This window comes from Periplaneta americana, chromosome 13, assembly GCF_040183065.1.
Source record: "Periplaneta americana isolate PAMFEO1 chromosome 13, P.americana_PAMFEO1_priV1, whole genome shotgun sequence".
In the NCBI taxonomy this organism is placed as follows: domain Eukaryota; kingdom Metazoa; phylum Arthropoda; class Insecta; order Blattodea; family Blattidae; genus Periplaneta; species Periplaneta americana.
The window spans coordinates 161,070,598-161,093,512 of record NC_091129.1 but is presented as its reverse complement, the minus strand read 5'-3'; the positions used below and the strand labels follow the sequence as shown (position 1 = coordinate 161,093,512).

The 22,915-nt window shown below is 36.0% G+C and overlaps 1 protein-coding gene across 2 annotated transcripts in view; it reads right to left on the bottom strand.

Moving 5' to 3' along the window:
* The window catches only part of mio (GATOR complex protein mio), a 114,431-nt gene that overhangs the window by 66,680 nt on the left and 24,836 nt on the right, over positions 1-22,915 (bottom strand). For both annotated transcript variants that reach the window (XR_011335753.1, XM_069844539.1), the window contains exons 7-12: positions 19,187-19,303; positions 14,392-14,627; positions 9,691-9,821; positions 6,148-6,286; positions 2,715-2,853; positions 1,348-1,558 (exon numbers count right to left, since the gene is read on the bottom strand). Coding sequence is in view for 1 of the 2 variants with exons in the window: in XM_069844539.1 (XP_069700640.1) it covers positions 1,348-1,558; positions 2,715-2,853; positions 6,148-6,286; positions 9,691-9,821; positions 14,392-14,627; positions 19,187-19,303 (973 nt within the window). In the remaining variant the exon portion in view is untranslated. The remainder of the gene's footprint in view (positions 1-1,347; positions 1,559-2,714; positions 2,854-6,147; positions 6,287-9,690; positions 9,822-14,391; positions 14,628-19,186; positions 19,304-22,915) is intronic.

Here is a 22,915-nt window from a genome sequence, read left to right as displayed (position 1 = left end):
GACTCTGTTGATCCTCTATAGGGCTTTAACTTAAGTTGTATCATTTTCATCAGTGTTTGTATTTCTTTTTTGTATTTATATGTGCTATCTGGTAGGATGGAAGAGAAGGCCTTATGGCCTTAATCCTGTCAGATTAAATAAATTATTATTATTAATAATAATAATAATAATAATAATAATAATAATAATAATAATAATAATAATAACTACTGCTATAAATGTTTGTATACCAATATATATTTGATGTGTAAATTTATTATTTATCAAACTTACAAACTGCTTTTAAAGAACATAATTTCAAAATATATTATAAACAGATTGTAATCTGCTCCACCTTCAAAATGTGGAAACATTGGTTTCCTCTTGCAGGAATCCACTGCAGCTAAACCTACTTGATAGATTGGTATGGATTATAGTGGAGATTAGGACAAAACCAAGAGCACTTGGATCACTCTTGCCAACCCACTGTTTTTCTTCAAATTTTGCCTGGCGTTCTCCCATTCATAGACAGGACGTCTTTACTTGCCATAAATCTATGAAGAAAGACATGCTAAATTCTGTAATAGCTCTCAATGTTACATCACCTTCAGCTGGGTTTGGACTGAACTTTAGATTCAATGGCAAGCATGTTAACAAATAAACTACCGTCAACGGGGGTAACATTGGCCCAATAGAGAATATATATTTGAATTTTTATATCTCCCACAAAGTGTGGTATATCTTAATAGCTTCAACTGTACTGTATAGATAGCAGCTCCTGCCAGTATTTTGTGAGAGATATAACAATTCAAATATGTAATCTCTGTTGGGCCAAAGTTATCCTTAATGGGCCAATGTTACCACCGTTGACGGTACCGAAACGAATTCACTCTAATTCAGTTATTCAGATCAACATACTTTTTGTATAAATGTTCGCGTAGGCTTCCACGGCTGGTGTACATGCTGTGTGGATAAGCTTCAGGGCTTCTACCGCGTTGTCTTGGTGTTATTGGCTGACGTTTCGACCGCTGTGTTGTGGCCATCTTCAGAGCAGTTGTTGGATGACTGCTCTGAAGATGGCCACAACACAGCGGTCGAAACGTCAGCCAATAACACCAAGACAACGCGGTAGAAGTCCTGAAGCTTATCCACACACCATGTACACCATGTTGTTGGATGACTGCTCTGAAGATGGCCACAACACAGCGGTCGAAACGTCAGCCAATAACACCAAGACAACGTGGTAGAAGCCCTGAAGCTTATCCACACAACATACTTTTTGTATGTTTTACCGATACTACATGAAGCAACAATGAGACTTGTCACTCCACTTGACAACTCTGTTCCTCCTGCTACTGAGAAACTTGCCTTCAGCTTCTGTGATGTGGCTCCAAGACGGGCATAAGCACTTCTATTCCTGTTAAGTCCTTGCATTTGGGCTGAGATGCTTTTTCCACAGAAATTACAAGAAACAAACACTTGCTGTGGTGGTTTGTCATTTGGACAAGAGGCACTGAGGACTATGTCGAAGTGAGCTCGTTGGTTCCACAGGTGCCAGGCATCCAAGAGAGTGCGGTAACTACAAATACGAAAATAATGATAACATTAATGAATCACAATTGCATTTTACTCGAGCAATATCTATTTGTATTCATACGAGTTTTGTAATGATTGTAAATTAAGTTAAGAACAATAGCAAATATAAAAATGGCAGAAATACAGGTACAACATACTTCTTCACTAAAACTTGCTTCTAATTGTGAATAAAATACACACCGCAACAAGTTTCTTTAAAATTTCTGCTTGATATGGTAAAGCTACATTAAATAGAACCTATTAGTTGGCTGTTAAGGGTAAATATTACCATGAAATACTTACTTACTTACAAATGGCTTTTAAGGAACCCGAAGGTTCATTGCCGCCCTCACATAAGCCCCCCATCGGTCCCTATCCTGTGCAAGATTAATCCAGTCTCTATAATCATATCCCACCTCCCTCAAATCCATTTTAATATTATCCTCCCATCTACGTCTCGGCCTCCCCAAAGGTCTTTTTCCCTCCGGTCTCCCAACTAACACTCTATATGCATTTCTGGATTCGCCCATACGTGCTACATGCCCTACCCATCTCAAACGTCTGGATTTAATGTTTCTAATTATGTCAGGTGAAGAATACAATGCGTGCAGTTCTGCGTTATGTAACTTTCTCCATTCTCCTGTAACTTCATCCTGCTTAGCCCCAAATATTTTCCTTAGCACCTTATTCTCAAACACCCTTAATCTATGTTCCTCTCTCAGAGTGAGAGTCCAAGGTTCACAGCCATACAGAACAACCGGTAATATAACTGTTTTATAAAAACAAAAAGAAAAAAACTAGCTCCTTAAAAACTGACTTACTCATACAAATCCTTTATTGACAGCCATATTAGATTTCCAATATTAAATACATAAAATATAATTTATATTAACTACATGCACTAAATTTTTGGTATAACATTTTCTAGTGTATATTTTTTCTCAACTGAATAACAACAGGCATTTCCCATATTTATTCTGCATTTAATTTCCTCCCAAGTATCATTTATATTTGTACTGTTGATCCAAGATATTTGAAGTAAGTAATAAAATCATACTTTCTCATTATAATCTCATTTCCTTAATTTCATGACTGACCACGATTTGTTACTTACACCTAAGTTTTAAACCATGACAAGAATTCTATCTTGCTCTTCATACCTAGCAATCCAAGTTTGTACAGATGAGTCTTGTAAAAGTTCAGGAGGGAATGCCCTCATAGCCAATAAGCTCACACTTTGCACGTCTCCTGTTACATCTAGATATCTCTGCAAGAGGTGAACTCCTTCAATACTTGTACCTGATTAATACAAGAACATAAAACAATAATTTTACATCATTACACATATTAAACCATGACAAACTTTGTGTATTTTGATATGTTATGAGATTTTACTGTAAATATAGATTTTCTTTATTCCCACTGCAGTTAAGTATTCTGTAATTAATTACCTTATTTTTAGGGAAGTAAATGAATTTTACCGTGATATTATTGGTTGCTATTGACGATGGGACATAAGTCACATTATACTTTCCTATGAGCATTCCACACAAAGGAAAAAGCATTGGTTTTATGGGCCTTGCCCAGTACATTGTACAAGCTATGTGGTAGGTAGACGTTTCTATGGCAACTGGCCATTTGATGGAATAGCCACATATGCTCAATGCTTTTTTCTTAACGTGGAATTCTCTTATAGTGAAAATGAATATATGTTTCTTCATTCAATAGTCGAATAGTAACAAACAAAACAATACTCAAAACTCGACGACCATCCTAACAGTTCTAATATTATATCATGTAAATTGAAGAAAAATATATTTTCATTGCGTAAAATGTGGGAGTGGAAGAAATATTATATGCAATTCGTGAGTTAAGTAGAATTTGCAAGTCTTGGACTACTTAACTGTAAATTCATCCCAGACTAGTTAAAACTATTTACCTTCCTTAATACATAAACAACTATGGTATATAGGCTGTGTCTCAAAGATACATTTACAGCTGAAGTGAACTAGATTGTTCAGTAAATAGCCGGATGTGACATCAGAAGTTATGATTCTGTGGCTAACAAAAAAGACGGGCTATGGTGCGATGTCACATTCTTAGTCTTATCATGGCCAACATTGAACAAGTTTATAATGTTTAACATAACAACTCCTTTGTTTTTTAGAACTTTGAACATGTATTTATATTAGGCGATTGTCACAATGCCCATGACTAGACCGAGATAACCATGTGACTCCAATTCGCGCCATAGTCTGTCTTTCTTGTTAGCCACATTATGATCCAAAGCTACGTAGTGCATAGCAATCAAGTCCGTACTGTTGACTTGTACACTAAACAAACATGGATACCTCATTAGCAATCGGGGGTTATGAAATCTGAAGACGCTATGGAAATAAAATGTGAGTTCAACGTTAACTTGGAACATTGACATTGTTGGTATATCCATTACATTTTTTAAATATTGTAATATTTCAGGCCCTCATGTTTTCCACATATATTTAGATTTTGATAGCAAAACGTAATTTTCATAGATATCTTTTGAACATCTCTTAGATGTCTACATCTTTCTAAGTTTCTTTTCTAGAATCTGAGGAAACTACCATTCTATTCATAAACCTGAGAATTAAGTTCCATGAACTTTACTGGAAAACAGTTCATAATCACAGAATTAAAATTAAAAAATAACAGCTAATAACTCATAATTAAACTGCATTAGGCCACTGCCTTCTTTTTTTAGTGCTATACCGTAATTTCATGGCTTTCAGAAAAATAGTCTATGAAGTAGACCATGATTCCAGCATACATGTTCAAAGGCTCTCTAGTGTGTAGTTTACAAGTCAGGTAGCTGCTAGTTATTAGCGTGTAGCATAGACTTGGGCTTTGAGAAATGCCCTCAGTATCTTTGCTACAAAGTATTACAGTAGTAGTTTTGGCATGTCGTTGTACATCCATCTCTAACTTCTCCCAAGTGTTGTAATATACAGTATTCAGTATATTTAGTACCAAGACAATGTATGCAGGAATAATTAACATGGAATATGGTAATTTCTACACCAAAAATAATAGGACGTTATTGAAAAATAACATAACTTCCTCAAACTCAATTAATGACTTTTTTATAAAAGTCTCAAGGATTAAAGAGATTCACATGAATTACTTTCAAAATTAAAATAGTCCTATCCATTACAAAAAGTAACGTTAAGTGCTTGCATGAAGTATTTTATCTTATCTTGAATTCTAAGTTTAATATTTAATGATACTGTGACATTTTTTTATATCTTTTATCTGCAAAAGGCGTTAATCTTTTATGTGAAAACCTGTTTAAATTCTAACTTAGTGTAAATCTGAGCCATGGTGAGGGTTTCAAGATCCTCACATTACTAGTGACATGTAAAATTAATACTTTATTTCTAAGACTACAATATTTCCATCAATGTTGTGTGAAAATACAAACGGACCTCTCTAATAAGTTTACTACCAAGGATGGACTCAGACAAGGTGATTCTCTTGCATGCCTATTGTTTAATATATCATTAGAAAAGATAGTGCGGGAAGCAAAAATACATACAAGAGGTACCATCTTTTATAAGTCTGTTCAAATATTAGCCATTGCGGATGATATTGACATAATAGCAAGGTCAGAAAGAGATCTAATAAAAACCTTCAGAAATCTAAGAGATGCAGCTGGAAATATGGGATTAAAAATTAATGGAAACAAAACAAAATACATGGTAGTCAATAACAAAAATAATAATAAAACTTCTACGTACATTGAGATTGATGATGCCAAATTTGAGACAGTCCAGAGCTTTGTATATCTTGGATCACTAGTTAATAGTAACAATGATATCTCAGAGGAAGTAAGTAGAAGAATACAAAGCGCCAATAGGTGTTATTATGGGCTACAAAAACAAGTTAAATCAAGATTGCTATCTCGTGGCACAAAATGTAGACTATATAAGACCCTAATAAAACCAGTGTTGACCTATGCATCAGAGACATGGCCTCTTAGCGAAAGGGATAAATTTAGATTGGCCGCATTCGAAAGGAAGATATTGCGAAGGATTTTTGGACCTGTAAGGGATGGTGAAACTTGGAGAATAAGATATAACAACGAATTATACCAGCTTTATGAGTCTCCCGATATAATAACATCCATTAAGATTGCTCGTCTGAGATGGGCAGGGCATGTTAAGAGAATGGATGAATGTGAAATACCTAGGAAGGTGATGGAATATGGGATTGCTGGAGGAAGAAGAGTTGGAAGGCCAAAGCTACGATGGCTGGACTGTGTTATGGACGACATTAAGAGGCTTGGAGTGAAGAACTGGTGGACGGTGGCTAAAGATCGAGACCGATGGAGAAGAATTCTTAAGGAAGCCGAGGCCCGATCCGGGCTGTAGCACTATGGATGATGATGACAATATTTCCATAATAAGCTAAAATTGTATGAAGCGATGACGAAATTTGCTTAGCTCATTTAAAACGGATTCTGTTAAAAATTATATTGTATCTTTATTTATTAAGTGTGTAATTCGCTACAAAATTAAACAAGGCTTTATTTAAAATAATAAAAGTGGACCAACTAACCTGTAAGCAATATCCCAGCCAAATCTCCTTCTTCAGTCAGTTTAACTGTCAAATGTTTCAAATATTCATGTAGTTTTGAGTCGGAAAGGAAAGTACAAGCAAACGCAACTCTATCTTCTACAGCAACTCCACTTTCATTCTGCAATAAGAAGTTATGTAAGTATTAATAATAAATCATCTGTTCTCAAATAGACAATGATTTCGGGGATCCAGAAGTGTCATACAAATAATTTAAAAACATATAAAAATTAAACTTATAAAACAGTGAACTTCAGTTAATTTTTACTCTGCAGTATAACCTGTGAAAAACATTACAAAATACAAATATTATATATATATATAAAATTGACACATATTAAAATATATACGATAGCCTACTGTAAAATTTGCAATGCATCCTTAAGAATTTGGAGTATAATTTGGTCTATTTAAAAATTTGGAACTTTTAATGACAGTAAATTTTGAAATTGAACCTCTAGCCCCAAATGATAATCTAGTGACTGTCCAATTAGATAGAAGAATTTGAAACTTATGTGCAAGATATGCCAAACAAAGTTCAGACACTGTCATCTTGATCTACCAGGGTAGCTTGTTGCATACCCCGTTCCAAACAGACAGTTGGATCTAATATGAGTCCCTTCATAGTGCCTTGGTCAATGACAAGAGTGCCAACTCTCTGATGACAATCATCAGCTGCAATGACATGCAGTTCTGCCACGCTTCTCCAAGACCTTGGCAATGGCTGATAATATAAAATGCAATATTTATTCCTATATACAGAATGAATTGTAAGTAATGTCATTATTTCAGAAGGTTATTATTTAAGATATTTCAAACAAAAAAGTTTAATATAATTTTGCTCTTTTTTGCTTCTTTTCGAGATAAAAATTGTCTTATATTAAACATTTCATAGCATGTTTTGGGAAAAGCATTGATTTAATTCTCAACATTTTCAGGCACTTTAAGAGAACAGTGTGTTATGATAATAAGTGATTGAAAGAATTTTAATTTTGTCTTGTAAAGGTAAAGGTACGGTCACACGTCGCTACTTTTGCAGCGCTGCAGTACAAAAAACTGCGCAACTCTTGTACTGCGACGTGTGAACAACGGTGCAACCCGACCCTGCTGCCCGCTACTTTTCCATGCTGCACGCAACTTAAAAGTAGCGACGTGTGAACAGGGTGCTCAGGGTTGCAGCCGCAGCATTTTTGATATCGGTTTTGTTGAAACTTTTGCTGCGGTTGCAACCATTGTTACCACCCAAATGTGCCATTGATACTTTTATTGTTTGGATATATTTTAATGTTAAATGTGATGAAAATAAATTATTTATAACAGTTATTAAATACACAACACAGTCTGAGCATAATTAGTGACGATATAATTCATTTTTTAAATTTTCCGTAGCGTAGTTCCAAACAGAAGGGTTGCCAACATTGATTACGTGAATATACTGTTGGTTATCATTTAAGTATAAAGGCGTTTTTAAACGCTTTATAGTAAAAATAATGTCAATTTCTGAATACTAGATACGACAGAAAAGCAAATAATAGCTAAGAAAGCTTTCGCATGAGTTTCTTAATAATGCGAACATAACCACAAAATGTATATTGAGAAGTCAACACGGAGATGGAAACCTGCAGCATGACTGCGGCTGCAAAAGTAGCGCCTTGTATGTGAACAGACTTGCAACCTGCAGTTGCAACTTTTGCAGCACTCGGGTTGCGCAGCACGAAAAGTAGCGTGCGGCGTGCAACTTTTGGCTTACATGTGAACACGACACGCAACTTTTGCAGCTGCAGTATAAAAGTAGCGCTGCAAAAGTAGCGATGTGTGACCGTACCTTAAGCGTTCACTACATCGTATCGCACGGATCGGAAAAAGACTATCTTTGCTGTAATTGTTATGTAACCGCGTTCACTACATCGTATCGGACGCATCGCCTCACTGCAAATCCGTCCACATTTCTCGGATGGGCAACTTTTCCGATGCGTGCGATCATGGTCTTCTTTAATAAATCAATTTTAATTGCTCAACTGTTACTATTATGTTGTGCCATGTTCAGTGTCGCGCCAAAATGGCAGACGGAAAACTTATTTCGCGTGTAGAAAATTGCGAAGAATTATATAATTTGAGGTGTTCCCATTACAGTAATCAAGTCATTTCTTGCAAATATATTATGTAACCAATATTTCTTTCGTTTCTTCCTCTTCAATTAAGACGCATGAAGCAATTACACATTCTTATTTGCTAACAGACGTAATTAATAGACCTAACCTCAAACTCCTCTGCTTTCAGTAATGTCAATATCGTACGACGTCATGTTTTAAACAGCTGATAGGGGAATCCGATGAGGTGAAGCCGTTACAGTGAACGCACTGCACTTATAAAATATCCGTTGCGTCCGATTCGTACGAGCAGTGCGATACAATGTAGTGAACGCTTACCTTAAACGTGCAGAAATTTGATTCAAACAAATGTAACATTGAAAAATTCCTTTCCAGAACGAAAAGTTACATTTCTTCGGATCAAATTTCTGCATATTGAAAGGACAAAACTAAAATTATTTCAGTCATTTATTATCATAATACACTGCTCTCTTAAATTGACTGAGCATGTTGGGAATTAAATAAATGACTTTCCCAAAACACACTATGAAATGTTTCATATAAAACAATTTTTATTTCGAAAAGGAAGCAAAAACGAGCAAAACTGTATTAAATTTTACGTTTCAAAATCTCGAGCAATATCCCCCTGAAATTAATGAAATTACTTACGGTTCATCCTCTACATTAGATTTTATGCATGTAATACTAATAATCTTCCTAAAGTAGTCCTCAGAGATCAAGCGGTCACTATACTTGCAACTGAAGCTTTCTTTGTAATAAGTACTTAACTACAAGCTCTTCATTCAAGAAATGGATTCGGAACACCTCAAAATCTGTGTTTCAGTGGCTGACAATAATATCTTTGAAAAATATTGGAGTGCAAGAGGTCAAATGACTTTATTGTCAAGTGCCTGGCATTAGAAAACAACAACAAACTCTTCATTAAAACATGACTAAAGAAAGCACGATTTTTTTTTTTTTTTTTTTTGCTAGAATGTGCAGAAGAAAACAAGGAGTAAAGGATTTCAATCAATATTCTACATAAAGAAATACCAACAATATAGAAATGTCTACTTAAATGAGTTCTACAGTATCAATTTAACTTTTTTTTAGGTGATTATTTAATGACGCTGTATCAACAACTCGGTTATCTAGCATCGATGGGATTGGTGAGTGTGACATGGTATTTTGGCGAGATGAGGGCGAGGATTCGCCATAGATTACTTGACATTCACCTCACAGTTGGGGAAAACCTCGGAAAAAACCCGACCAGGTAATCAACCTAAGTGGGAATCGAACCCCCATCCAAGCACAACTCTGGATCGGTAGGCAAGCACCTCACCCAACTGAGCTATGCCCATGGCTGATTTAACTCATGAGCTACTATTCTACCAACCTAAAGAATAGAAAAGTATGGGGTGACCAAGAAACTTACCAATACATTCTCGTAATTGTCTGCCTCTGCCGTCAGGAATGCAAATGTGGCTCTGAGGTATGGTTCAGACAGCTGAGAGCGAGATGCAAGGCAAAGCTCACGCCACATACTACTTCTATCATCAGAAAATCCTGGAAAAAGAATGGCGTTAAAACTGTAAATGTTACAAAACATTTTTCTTTTGTTGGCTGCAGTGTGTTTATTCCCATAATGACGATTAAAAACACCATTTCCTACTCTTCAAATCAATGAAATGCTTTCAACTGCAGACTTTATTCAGTATAGAAATTGAATTGTACTTGTATGTGTAACCCCTGATCACATATAATATATCAGATTGGCCATTTCCATGTTATGAAATGGCAACATAAAATGATAAGAATTATCAGAGCCTCCATTGTCGAAAAGGCATTTTTTTGGTAATGACCGATAGATAGAAATACAGTTGCTTCATGCAATTCCATCAGGGTTATAATACGACTTCTTTTGCAGTCGCTAGATGGCAGTATAGTGAATTGATAAAGGTGGTTGCCTTGAAAGTCCATTAGGGTGAACAATCTGCAATATGTGATCAGACATAAAACCTAATGTGACCAGAATTTCTGAAATTCAAAATGGGACGCATACTAATACTAGGCTTACAGTTTAGCAAAAAATTCTTTCTGCTAATCGTACAAAATTCAGTATCAGAAATAACAATATATTTCATTAATTTTAAAATAATACTGTATACACATAGTGCAGGTTAGCATCATGCATTACAGGCATTATGTTTGGTTCAAGTTCGTCGAGTATGGCAAAGTTCAATATTTGCCTATGTTCGCTCAAAGGTGGCCTATCATGTTTGCTCCAGCTTGTTATAAAAATATTTGCTATTCCCTACTCCCTTCCCTTCATGTTTTAACCACTTAAGGATTTAGCATAGATCTTGCGATTAATTTTTCATACGAAATAAGACGAAGTCTGTAATATCTTGTTTGTCTCTCTCATGTTCGAATATTGCAGGACACTAGTGTAGGCATTAACTGTTAAAGATTTATCACATATATAACAAAATTACAAAAATAGAAAAAGTTACACAATTGCATTACTCATAACACAAAATACAAAATTACATTTACTTACTTCCTTATGTATTATTTCAAAGTACCGAAGTACATATGATATTTCCATGCAGATATTCTGCGTCATCATACGATGAAAGAGTAATGGAACGGAGAAAAATTCTCTCCGGCGCCGGGATTTGAACCCGGGTTTTCAGCTCTACGTGCTGATGCTTTATCCACTAAGCCACACCGGATACAACCTCGGCATCAGAAAGAATTGTCTCTGATTGAGTTCCAATATTATATATGATACGCGTAAATCACTTCGTGATTTAAGACGGCGCTTATTCCGTCGGATCCTGGCCAACTAGTCACTCATAACGAGTGCACCTCAGCACATGTGTGGACTTCGGTAGACATCTATGACGTAGTGCAGAGGGCGGCCACTAGAGGGAACCCAGGAGTTGGAACTCAATCGGAGACAATTCTTTCTGACGCCGAGGTTGTATCCGGTGTGGCTTAGTGGATAAAGCATCAGCACGTAGAGCTGAAAACCCGGGTTCAAATCCCGGCGCCGGAGAGAATTTTTCTCCGTTCCATTACTCTTTCATCGTATGATGACGCAAGCGTACATCACGAAGTGATTTAAGACGGCGCTTATTCCGTCGGATCCCGGCCAACTAGTCACTCATAACGAGTGCACCTTAGCACATGTGTGGACTTCGGTCCTATGTTCATAGACATCTATGACGTAGTGCAGAGGGCGGCCACTAGAGGGAACCCAGGAGTTGGAACTCAATCAGAGACAATTCTTTCTGACGCCGAGGTTGTATCCGGTGTGGCTTAGTGGATAAAGCATCAGCACGTAGAGCTGAAAACCCGGGTTCAAATCCCGGCACCGGAGAGAATTTTTCTCCGTTCCATTACTCTTTCATCGTATACTTCCTTATGGCTTTTTGAGGAATATTTACTTATTTACTGCAAATTATACAATTTTAGAAATGTTTCTGAGTGACAATAAAATTGGTGGAAGAAGAAAATGTCTTGACCACCGATAACCTGCCATCTTAACAGCAGTAATAGTTGATTATCCTATAACTGAGAGCTCCTATTATCATTTTTAGTTTTCCCACGTCTAAGAAACTGTAAATGGGCCATTTGAAAAATAATACTACACTATGTATTTTTTATGTACTGGGAAATCAGAAATTTTAACATATAACAAATTATATGACCAGAAAATGTTGAATAACAAATAGGGGAAAACGTTGTCAAATAAATATTATATTTTATTGATAAGTTATTAGAAAAATTGGTTAATGTACACATTTATGAATAAAAATTGTGAATTTTAACTTATTGACACAACAAAAATGAATATCAAAATATCGAAATTCAAGGTAAATGAGAAATGGCAGACAAATTTTGCCTGGATCAGGGACAGGGTTTTTTTATGTGCCTTAATCTACATCAGCCTTCTATCTTTAATTCTCTCTTAGAGGAAACCATGCTAAGAACCTCATCTATCATCCCCAGCCGGGTTTGAACCTAAAACCTCAGATGAAACGGCCAGAATGGTAACTGCAAGATCATTGAGGATGACAAGACTGGTATTAAGTAATGAATTTCATTCAATCAGTCTTCATGCTTGACTCATATGTCGATAGCAGTGTTCACAGTACAGTGTGCATGCAAAGAACCAGAGAGTGGGCTGTTCAAGGATTGCCTGCAGGTTAAGTGGTTTCTTGATCTGCTCTGTGTATCTTCTTAATGGCGTACTTGTTCAAGAACTGGGTTTTCCAGAAAGAGGAGATGAGACTGCCTCCACATGGTGCCCCAGGATATAGTTATAGCCCAACAGAATGTCAGCAGAAGCTTTGACTAAATCAAAGCCCCACTGGAATGACCCTTATTGAGTCAAAAAATAAATCTCATCATCCTGACAGATTAAAAGTTCTAATCTAGAATATGAAATATGTCAACAAAAGAACAAAAATTTCAGAGTATCCTTTAATTAAAATTTGATATTTACTTTTCATTTCGGTATTCGGACTGGGGGACAATATGACTCAGCACAGACACCATCCCTAATCTATTGTACTATTTCCTCATCTAGGCCAGCTAGTCTGGAGGTGCATTCCTAACCCAAAGCAACTGACTGCGCTAAGGTTCGTTGTGTATTCAAATTCCTAGAAGTCAACACCACTCATGCCAAACTAACCTCCTCTGTGCTTTGCAAACTGGTGATTGGGAGTGCTGTGATATGGTAATGATATGGACATATTGATAGAATGATGTAGATTCCTATACTAATATTCTGAATTTGTCTCCAGAGTTAGCTCTGTGGTAGCGTGCTTTGGGTTAGGAATGCACCTCCAGACTAGCTGGCCCGGGTTCGATTCCTGGCAGAGTCAGAAATTTTCATGTAAAATTTCTACCTCGGGACTAGAAGAGATGGCGGTGTACAACTTCTAATCACTAGATTGTGCACCAATATGCCTGGGTTAAATCCCAAATCTCTCCACAGTGCATATAAAGAGAAGGCATATGTCACTATTGATAATGATTCATCCGTTGGATGGGGACATTAAGCCTGGTGGCCCCCTTACTGCTATTTGACAGGAGCAGGCTATGTGCTGGCACTGGGTTTCCCCTATTCTCTTCCTCATCCCTTCCCTACACTACACTTACACATACAGTCACCCTGGTACACGACATAACTCTTCACAAATACACATCATGCATAACGTGGCCTGCCAAAGCATTGTGTAATTTAAAAATGGGTCAGTGTTGCCATCTATCCACAGTATGTGGAACCCAAATCACGCAAGTGAAGTGAGTAGGCATTAGACACACACACACACACATATTCTGAATTTCTTTAAGGATTACAGACAAATAAAATAATAATTCTCCCAAACCATTGAAAGTCCATTATAATGTATATAGTTACAAATTGTCTGCTGTTTTGAGTTACTAAGACCTAAGTGGGAAAGACTCTATTGTCTGTGTTTGAAAATGCTCATTTCAGAAGATATTTGACATATTATTATTTTCTGTTAATCTTTACAGCAAGAATATTACATCCAGAGAAGACAAAACAGTTGACAAAAACCATTTTTCTGAGTTTTGTATTTAAGGGAAGCCAGGACGATGAGATATAAGTTTACTATAAACATAAATATTGGTGACAGCTGTACCATTTAACAGACTGTTTTAGCCTATAGACACCGTTAATTTTTTGTTAACATGAAGTGTACATGTAAGAGATACACAGGCTGAATATGGGCTGAGACTAATCGATAAACAGTTTTCAAGAGTTCAACATAATCTAATTATTAAGAGAGATTGCTATACATGGGAAGTGATGTCAAAAACAGGGTAATAATCTTGACATGATCAGTACAAAAGATGTGTATTTCTGTAGTATCAAACTACTTTTCTCTTTGTGCTTCGTATTATGAGAAAATAATGGCAATAAAAAAATTATAGCAATGTGTTTCATTTAGAGATAAACCTGAAGATATTCCACGTAAATTACATAAACGTATAGTCATTTTCATGCAATCAACAATTTTTTTACTTCAATGAAAGCAGCACACTTTTATCGAAAATGAATACCAACATTATCTTACACATATACACAATTAATTACCTGAAAGGGCCATAGCTACGATATTTAGATTGGATGGAAGTGATTGTTTATTCTGAGATACAGCTCCCTGATTTAATATTTCAATAGCTTTCCGCAACTTCATGTTAAATACAGCAATTGCAGCAGCTCTTGCATATGATCCCTCTGTTTCTAGTCGATCCAAGAAAGAGTTTAAAGCTGATTCTTTATCAAATTTCCAACCACAAAGTTGTAGTGCTTTTTCACGATCTTCACTCCTGAAAAGTTACGAGTTATTTTATGATAAACATAAGAAAGAAAAAAGAACAAATATTAACTGAATTCTTATATAAAACTTACCTCACACTGACAACTTCAACACTAACACCATACTATGGAGTAATGATATATTAGTTAGCCTTGAACCTTCGTTATTAACAAAAGTAAATGCAGTTACTATGGGGAAGAGTGTGTTGTTTGATAAATAGTTACTCTAAGCTTGGTGATAAAAATTTAACCGATTATATATTGTGAATTTAAAAATATTTGTATCATATAAAAAATTATATTTTGAGCAGAAATAACTAAAATGCTCTCTCAATTAATATCACTCAATAAAAGAATTGTATTCCAATGGATACCATCCCATTGTGGAATCCTGGGAAACAAGAATGTGGATGCTTTAGCAAAGAAGGGCAGCACTGCTACTTACAGACCTGTTACTAAATCTACGTATTACTCTGTGAAGAGATTTATTAAATCTACATACTTAGACTTCAACAAACAAAATTTGATAACTCAATCCCAAGGGAAAAAATGGAACTCTCTGCATCAAAATCCACAGTTAATTCCCGATTTACCACGAAAATCGTCTGTAGCTGCATTTAGATTGGCAACAGGCCATGATTGTTTGGCCAAACACCTGCATAGAATTGGAATATATCAGTCCCCTAACTGCCCATTGTGCAACTCAAACCAAGAAATGGATTCGGAACACCTCAAAATCTGTGCTTCAGTGGCTGGCCATGATAATATCTTTGAAAAATATTGGAGTGCAAGAGGTCAAATGACTTTATTGTCAAACGCCTGGCATTAGAAAACAACAACAAACAACAACAATATATTTTGAAAAAATTAAATATTTATTTATTTATTTATTTATTTATTTATTTATTCTGGTGTAGTTAAGGCCATCAGGCCTTCTCTTCCACAACAGCAGGAATATTGGTCAGTGAAAAAGTACATATTTTTTAAAATGTTGTCTGACAAGGAAATTTATGTGAATTTGGTGGATACAATGAGAGATCATTGTTCTTTGTATGTCACAGGAAACTGATATGTGAAATTTAAGAGAGGAAGAATAGAGGCCTGTTTCTCTGACCACTCTATAAAATGCGTATAACATGAATTTGACGGACCGATAAACTGAACTCAAACATAGGAGAAACTAGTGCTGAGTTTGTTCCGATGCATGACACTACTTTATTATTGACATAAGAAGACAAAAAATTAGTAGCCTTTGTTCAATGTACATGCAACGCATAACAAAAACCTAAACTAACCTAACCTATCACAAATTCGTATATCGTCGCTTTGGTAGTGAATGGTTCTATTCCACAGTGATCAAGTTTCGAGATAAAGTGATTTGAAATTTTTGTGCAATCAGAAAAACTGCATTATTTAACATTGTGAGAGTAAATTGGAAATTTAAATGAAGTTTATATTCTCATACATTTAAGAGAAATACTACACTGTGTTTCATGTAATTCAAATATATTAATTTCAAACTTATATTTTATAATGTGGCTTAGAACCTTTCACCATATTTAGGAATGAGGAATTAATTAACTTAAAATGATGACAGGACATAACTCAAATCTGATAATATGAAACAAAAGTATTGTAGATGATGCTAAACAATGTTTTTATTTAAAAATTATAAATTACGGAAAAATCAGTGTATTAATCCTTTCTGGCCTCAATTTTTTTTGCAGCACAAGACAAAAAACCGTTCTAAGTTAGGTTCTGTTATCTTCTGTCCATCAGAGTGTCCTGGTGATTCTAAATTATCTTCAGAAGTTGTCTCTTTATCTTCCGATCATCGTCACTAATATCCCCAAATAATTCATCACTACTGTTTTCAAAGTCTGGATTTATGTCAGTTTTACTACAAGTTGATTTTGATAGCTCAATACACAAAAATTAATCAAATAGTGCTGCCACAAGTCCAAATTCCTAAGCTACCAGAAATTAAAAATAAAATAATTTAAACATTTTTTGTGGTTTAAGTCTCTTTACAATTCACAACCTTTCGAGAATTTCTGTTCAAATGAAATTGTGAATGGATGTAAGACACAAGGCCCAATTGTATAAAACTCCCTGACTAAAGATCAACTTTGATCGAAGATCGAAAAGTAAACCGAGTTCAGACACTTCTTCTATTGTATAAAACTTTTCTGCGATCAAATTACCTTGGTTCAAATGCAATCTAAGTTCACATGAAAAGGATTTGGCAACATCGCATAAACAGGTGAAATACGTGATGCGCGGACCATGTTATACAGGTTTGTTCAGTGTTGCCAATCTAGCAATTTTAACTCTTTTTCAACAACAATTTCTTTTAACTTTTATATTGCTTAAATAGGGATTTAGTGACCTTTTTAGCACCCCATAGTGACACAATTTAATCTTTCTTTGTTGATAATGAGAAATCTAGCGACTTTACAACTACTTTTTCGCGACTTTCCGTATTACACTCTGTTGGAGACACTGTTTTTTTTTGCAATGTAAATAATGGCGGACAATAAGAAGAAGGTTGACTGTTCTCCAAGTTTTATCATGTTATGGTGTTTGATACTGCTAAACATAATAAAGCTTTATAAAATGACAATTTTCGTTTAGTAATAGAGTTAATTAATTGAACATTTATGAATGTACCTATCATATCCATTAATAATTAATGGTTGTTAAAAACATAATATAATTATAGGTTATGTTATTTGATATTGCTGAACACGATAGAGCCTTATAAAATATAAGAATGTTTGTGTATTAAGGCAAGAAATTGAAAGAAATATATATGTACCTAACATATCTATTAATATTAAAATAATGGATATTTTATTTATACAATCTGTCACTCGTATATTTCAAACAGAAAAGAAATAACTGAACTTGGATCATCTAACTTAATCGGAGAAATTTCTTCAGTCAAAGTTGACTTTAGTTTGAGACAAATTAATCTCAGATTAGACTTTATACAACACAAAATTCCAAGTTCAGCTGAAACAAGGATCAATTTAACCTCTGATCTAAGATTAAATGGTTTATACAATCGGGCCTTAGAGGCGGATTAAGACCCTTCACAATCGTACAAACGTTCCAGCATTTTTCCTTCCAATGCAACTGTGAATGGATGTAAGACACTTAAGTCTATTCACAACTCAGGAATTGTGGTATAGGGCTTTTCACAAAATTCAAATATCTCTTTATTTTTTTTAAATTAATCGCATATTATCTTTAACTAATGTAAAATTTAGACTTCTTAGACTCCATAAATAGTTTTAAGTCAAAAATCAAAATTTTGTGGGTTGGGACCCTTCACCACCAAAGCGACGATATGCAAGGCATAGCATGAGTGGAAACTAATGTAAAACTTTCGTAATGTCACCAAAGTTATGTTGTTATTACAGAGGAGACAACTGAAGGTCACCTTTATTTCTATGCTTATGGCCCATAATTCAATCTTGGGGCTCTGTAGTATCTCTAAGAACTGTAACAGTTAATACGAGGTACAGAGACCTCCATACGTGGCACCACAGGGTGCACAGAAATGTTGCTTCCTACAGTGTGCCTGTCATAAGCATGTTGGGATAATACGAGGGGGATCCAGGAAATAACGACCATTTTGTTGTAATGATTGAAAAAAAATATATTTATTTGAAAAAACAAAGTCTGTTACATAACTGAAGCTTCCTTTACTTCTCTACATAATCACCACCTACATTTAAACATTTGTCGTATCTGTTCACTAGCTTTAGAATTCCCGTGTTATATTCCTCTGCCGCCAGTTCATTAAGCCAGGTGTTCACTGTCTTCTTCAACTCTTCATCACTTCCAAAACGCGTACCACCCAGAAAGTCTTTCAGCTTAGTGAAAAGGTGAAAATCGCTAGGGGCAAGGTCTGGACTATAGGGCGGATGATCAAAGATTTCCCAACCGCATTGATCCAGCAATTCTCAAGTTGAAGCAGCAGTGTGCGGGTGGGCACAGATTTTGTGGTAGCCAAGATGTTGCGACACAATTTCACCAAGCAAAGAACGAGAAATGTCAGGAAAGGCAATATGCAAATTCATCGAGTGATGTGCGCCTGTCTTGCAAGATTCTGTCGTTCACTTTAGTCTTCAGGTCTTCTGTGATGAGTGATGGGCGTCCAGGTCGAGTTTCATCGTGGACATTTGTTCGCCCATTGTTAAACATTTCGCACCATTTTCTCACATTTCTTATTCATTACAGTATGACCATACACTTCTTTCAATTGTCGGTAAATTTCTGCAGGTTTCAAATGTCGGGCATTCAAAAATCGAATCACACTCCTCACCTAACAGTCGGCGGGATTATCAATTACGTCGTTCATTTTGAAGTAACACAAAATGCACAATGGCGACTTGTTGCAACCAGTACTCACAACATTATGAGAACACATGTTAAGGAAGCCAGTTGACCTTCAAACAAGGAAGGGGAGTCAGCTGCGCGGCGGGTATGCGCGAACGGTCGTTATTTCCTGGATCACCCTCGTAAATTAAAAGCAACAATAATAATTAAAAATAAATAATACCTGTAAATCCGTGTGGTATTTACTGAATTGCCAAGATCTGCCCATGGTTCACTTTTCATTTCAGATTTCCCAATTACAGATCCGTTTATTTGGCTACCATCCATTTTTAGGACAAACCTGAAAAAAACAACTTATTATTAGTAACAATTCAGAAACATAAGAGATGCGAGATACCTGTATAGATCTAGATTCATTTTCCGGGCTGAGAGGCCGTCTGGTCTGTTGGTTGGTTTTCTACCAGACGTTTCGTGTGCAACTGCGGCAGACATCTTCAGTGCAGTGGTATCCGAGGTCGCAAAACTCTTCTCGGCGTACCTGAGGCAACTGATCCTGTGGCTGGTTGTGCGGGCGTATTTATAGTGCAACTAGCGGGCCGAGGCCTGTTGTCGCTGCGGTCAGCGCCGCTTTGTTCGCTGCTCCCGTTCTGGGTTCCGTCCTTTTGTTGTAGTGGCTTCTTATCTGTTCTGTTTAGGACCAGGTACCAACATTTGTTTAGCTTTACGCCTTCTTCCTTGCGATTAAAGTTGTTGTCATGTTTATAGATTTCGATCGCTTCTCTATGTAGACGGGGGAAGAGCAGTGAACAAAGCGGCGCGGACCGCAGAGACAGCAGGCCTCGGCCCGCTAGTTGCACTATAAATACGCCCGCACAACCAGCCATAGGATCAGTTGCCTCAGGTACGCCGAGAAGAGTTTTGCGACCTCGGATACCACTCCACTGAAGATGTCTGCTGCAGTTGCAGACGAATCGTCTGGTAGAAAACCAACCAACAGACCACGGCCTCTCAGCCCGGAAAATGAATCTAGATCTATAGACTCCGGCCGTGAAAGCCTACACTACAAGATTTACCTGTATAGATATTTGTTTTTATGGAAAATTTAAAATACAGCAACATATTAGATTTGATTTATATTTGCCTGATTATAATGTAAGACATCACTGCACTCTATAGCTCTGCAGAAGCAGGGAATTTAGAAAGAAAATAATTACGAGCAATTTTGCTGAAGTAGTTTTATTTAGGGTTCTTTCACATGCCGTAAAAATCTACATGATACTCCCAACTTCATTTCTCTATCTTTAAGAATCCATCATAGTCCACAGCTGTGGAGTAATGGTCAATGCATCTGGTCGTGAAACAAGCAGGCCTGGGTTCGAATCCTGGTTTGGAGGGAGAAGTTATCTGGTTGGGGTTTTACCTCAACCAACTGAAGCAGAATTGCTGGGTAACTTTCGGCATTGGACCTCGGACTCATTTCGCCATCATTAATTCGCATATCATCATTATCCATGCCATAGCCCGGGTTCAGTTCACGGTGCAGCATACTGTACTTGTACAAGAGCACAGCTGTTTGGCTACCCAATCATTCACAGAATAGGAGTGGTAAGCACAATAAGCCTCAGGCTGCAGTGTAAGCCTTCAGATCCCTCCTCCGTACAAGACAGAGAGAGAGAAAAAAAAAAGAATTTATCATCATTAGTTTTGTTTAAACCTGTAAATCTTAGATTCTGTGGCATGCATGGTAATCAATATTGAGTTGGAACTGAAGAAGATTATATTATTTTATGATATAATAAATTACACTAGTAATAAAATTTAAGAAAAAAATGAATTCAATATCTACAATTTTACAGTATACTTGGAGACAACATCTGGATGCATGAGAACTAATAACCTTCAAACCAGGAACCAACCCCTCCACTTGTGTGGGAGAAGAAGCTAGCATTTCATCCACCAAACATTTATCTCAAGGTTAGTTAGTTACTAGATGCCTTTAAATTAATGATCCGAAACCTGTTACTAACAAAGATTAGTGACTAGCCTTCTAATGTACAAGGTGCGGCAAAGGAGTTGGACGGTTGTAGAAGGCTGTTACTGAGAAACATGGAGGGGTTATGGATATCGATTGACCGTCATTTGTTAGCATTTTTTATGCTATTTTGTGTAGTCACGGAGGCGTGGAGTGCAGAACATTGTGTTTTTATCGTCGAGACATTTTTCAAGAGTGGTGATTCATTTGTGAAAACACATCATGTCTTTCGTCTCCATTTTTTGGCCACCATGGAGCCGTTCCTAGTCGCAATACCATATTGAGAGAGGCAAAAAACTTTAGATTAACATCATCAGCTTCCACTAAGAAACCACCAGCCCATGTTCGAAGTGTACAGACGCCAGAAAACAATGAATGAGTAAAAGAGGCATTTATGAGGAGTCCACATCGATCGGCTAGATGGCAGTGTACAACAGTGAGACTTGCAGATTGTTCTGTACTGTGAATCTTACATTTAGATCTCAGGTTTCATCCTTATAAACTAAAGATTGTAATAATAATAATAATAATAATAATAATAATAATTGGATAGTTTCGATAGTTTGACTCTGTGTGTAGTTGGTATAGTTCATGTATTTAGTTAGTATAATTTTTGTGTTCAGTTGTATGGTTTTGTGTGTTTTAGTTTGGATAGTTTGACTCCGTGTGTAGTTGGTATAGTTCATGTATTTAGTTAGTATAATTTTTGTGTTCAGTTCTATGGTTTTGTGTGTTTTAGTTTGGATAGTTTGACTCCGTGTGTAGTTGGTATAGTTCATGTATTTAGTTAGTATAATTTTTATGTTCAGTTCTATGGTTTTGTGTGTTTTAGTTTGGATAGTTTGACCCCGTGTGTAGTTGGTATAGTTCATGTATTTAGCTAGTATAATTTTTGAGTTCAGTTGTATGGTTTTGTGTGTTTTAGTTTGGATAGTTTGACTCCGTGTGTAGTTGGTATAGTTCATGTATTTAGCTAGTATAATTTTTGAGTTCAGTTGTATGGTTTTGTGTGTTTTAGTTTGGATAGTTTGACTCCGTGTGTAGTTGGTATAGTTCATGTATTTAGCTAGTATAATTTTTGTGTTCAGTTGTATGGTTTTGTATGTTTTAGTTTGGATAGTTTGACTCCGTGTGTAGTTGGTATAGTTCATGTATTTAGCTAGTATAATTTTTGAGTTCAGTTGTATGGTTTTGTGTGTTTTAGTTTGGATAGTTTGACCCTGTGTGTAGTTGGTATAGTTCATGTATTTAGCTAGTATAATTTTTGAGTTCAGTTGTATGGTTTTGTATGTTTTAGTTTGGATAGTTTGACTCCGTGTGTAGTTGGTATAGTTCATGTATTTAGCTAGTATAATTTTTGAGTTCAGTTGTATGGTTTTGTATGTTTTAGTTTGGATAGTTTGACTCCGTGTGTAGTTGGTATAGTTCATGTATTTAGCTAGTATAATTTTTGAGTTCAGTTGTATGGTTTTGTGTGTTTTAGTTTGGATAGTTTGACCCCGTGTGTAGTTGGTATAGTTCATGTATTTAGCTAGTATAATTTTTGAGTTCAGTTGTATGGTTTTGTGTGTTTTAGTTTGGATAGTTTGACCCCGTGTGTAGTTGGTATAGTTCATGTATTTAGTTAGTATAATTTTTGTGTTCAGTTGTATGGTTTTGTATGTTTTAGTTTGGATAGTTTGACTCCGTATGTAGTTGGTATAGTTCATGTATTTAGCTAGTATAATTTTTGAGTTCAGTTGTATGGTTTTGTGTGTTTTAGTTTGGATAGTTTGACTCCGTGTGTAGTTGGTATAGTTCATGTATTTAGTTAGTATAATTTTTGTGTTCAGTTGTATGGTTTTGTATGTTTTAGTTTGGATAGTTTGACTCCGTATGTAGTTGGTATAGTTCATGTATTTAGCTAGTATAATTTTTGAG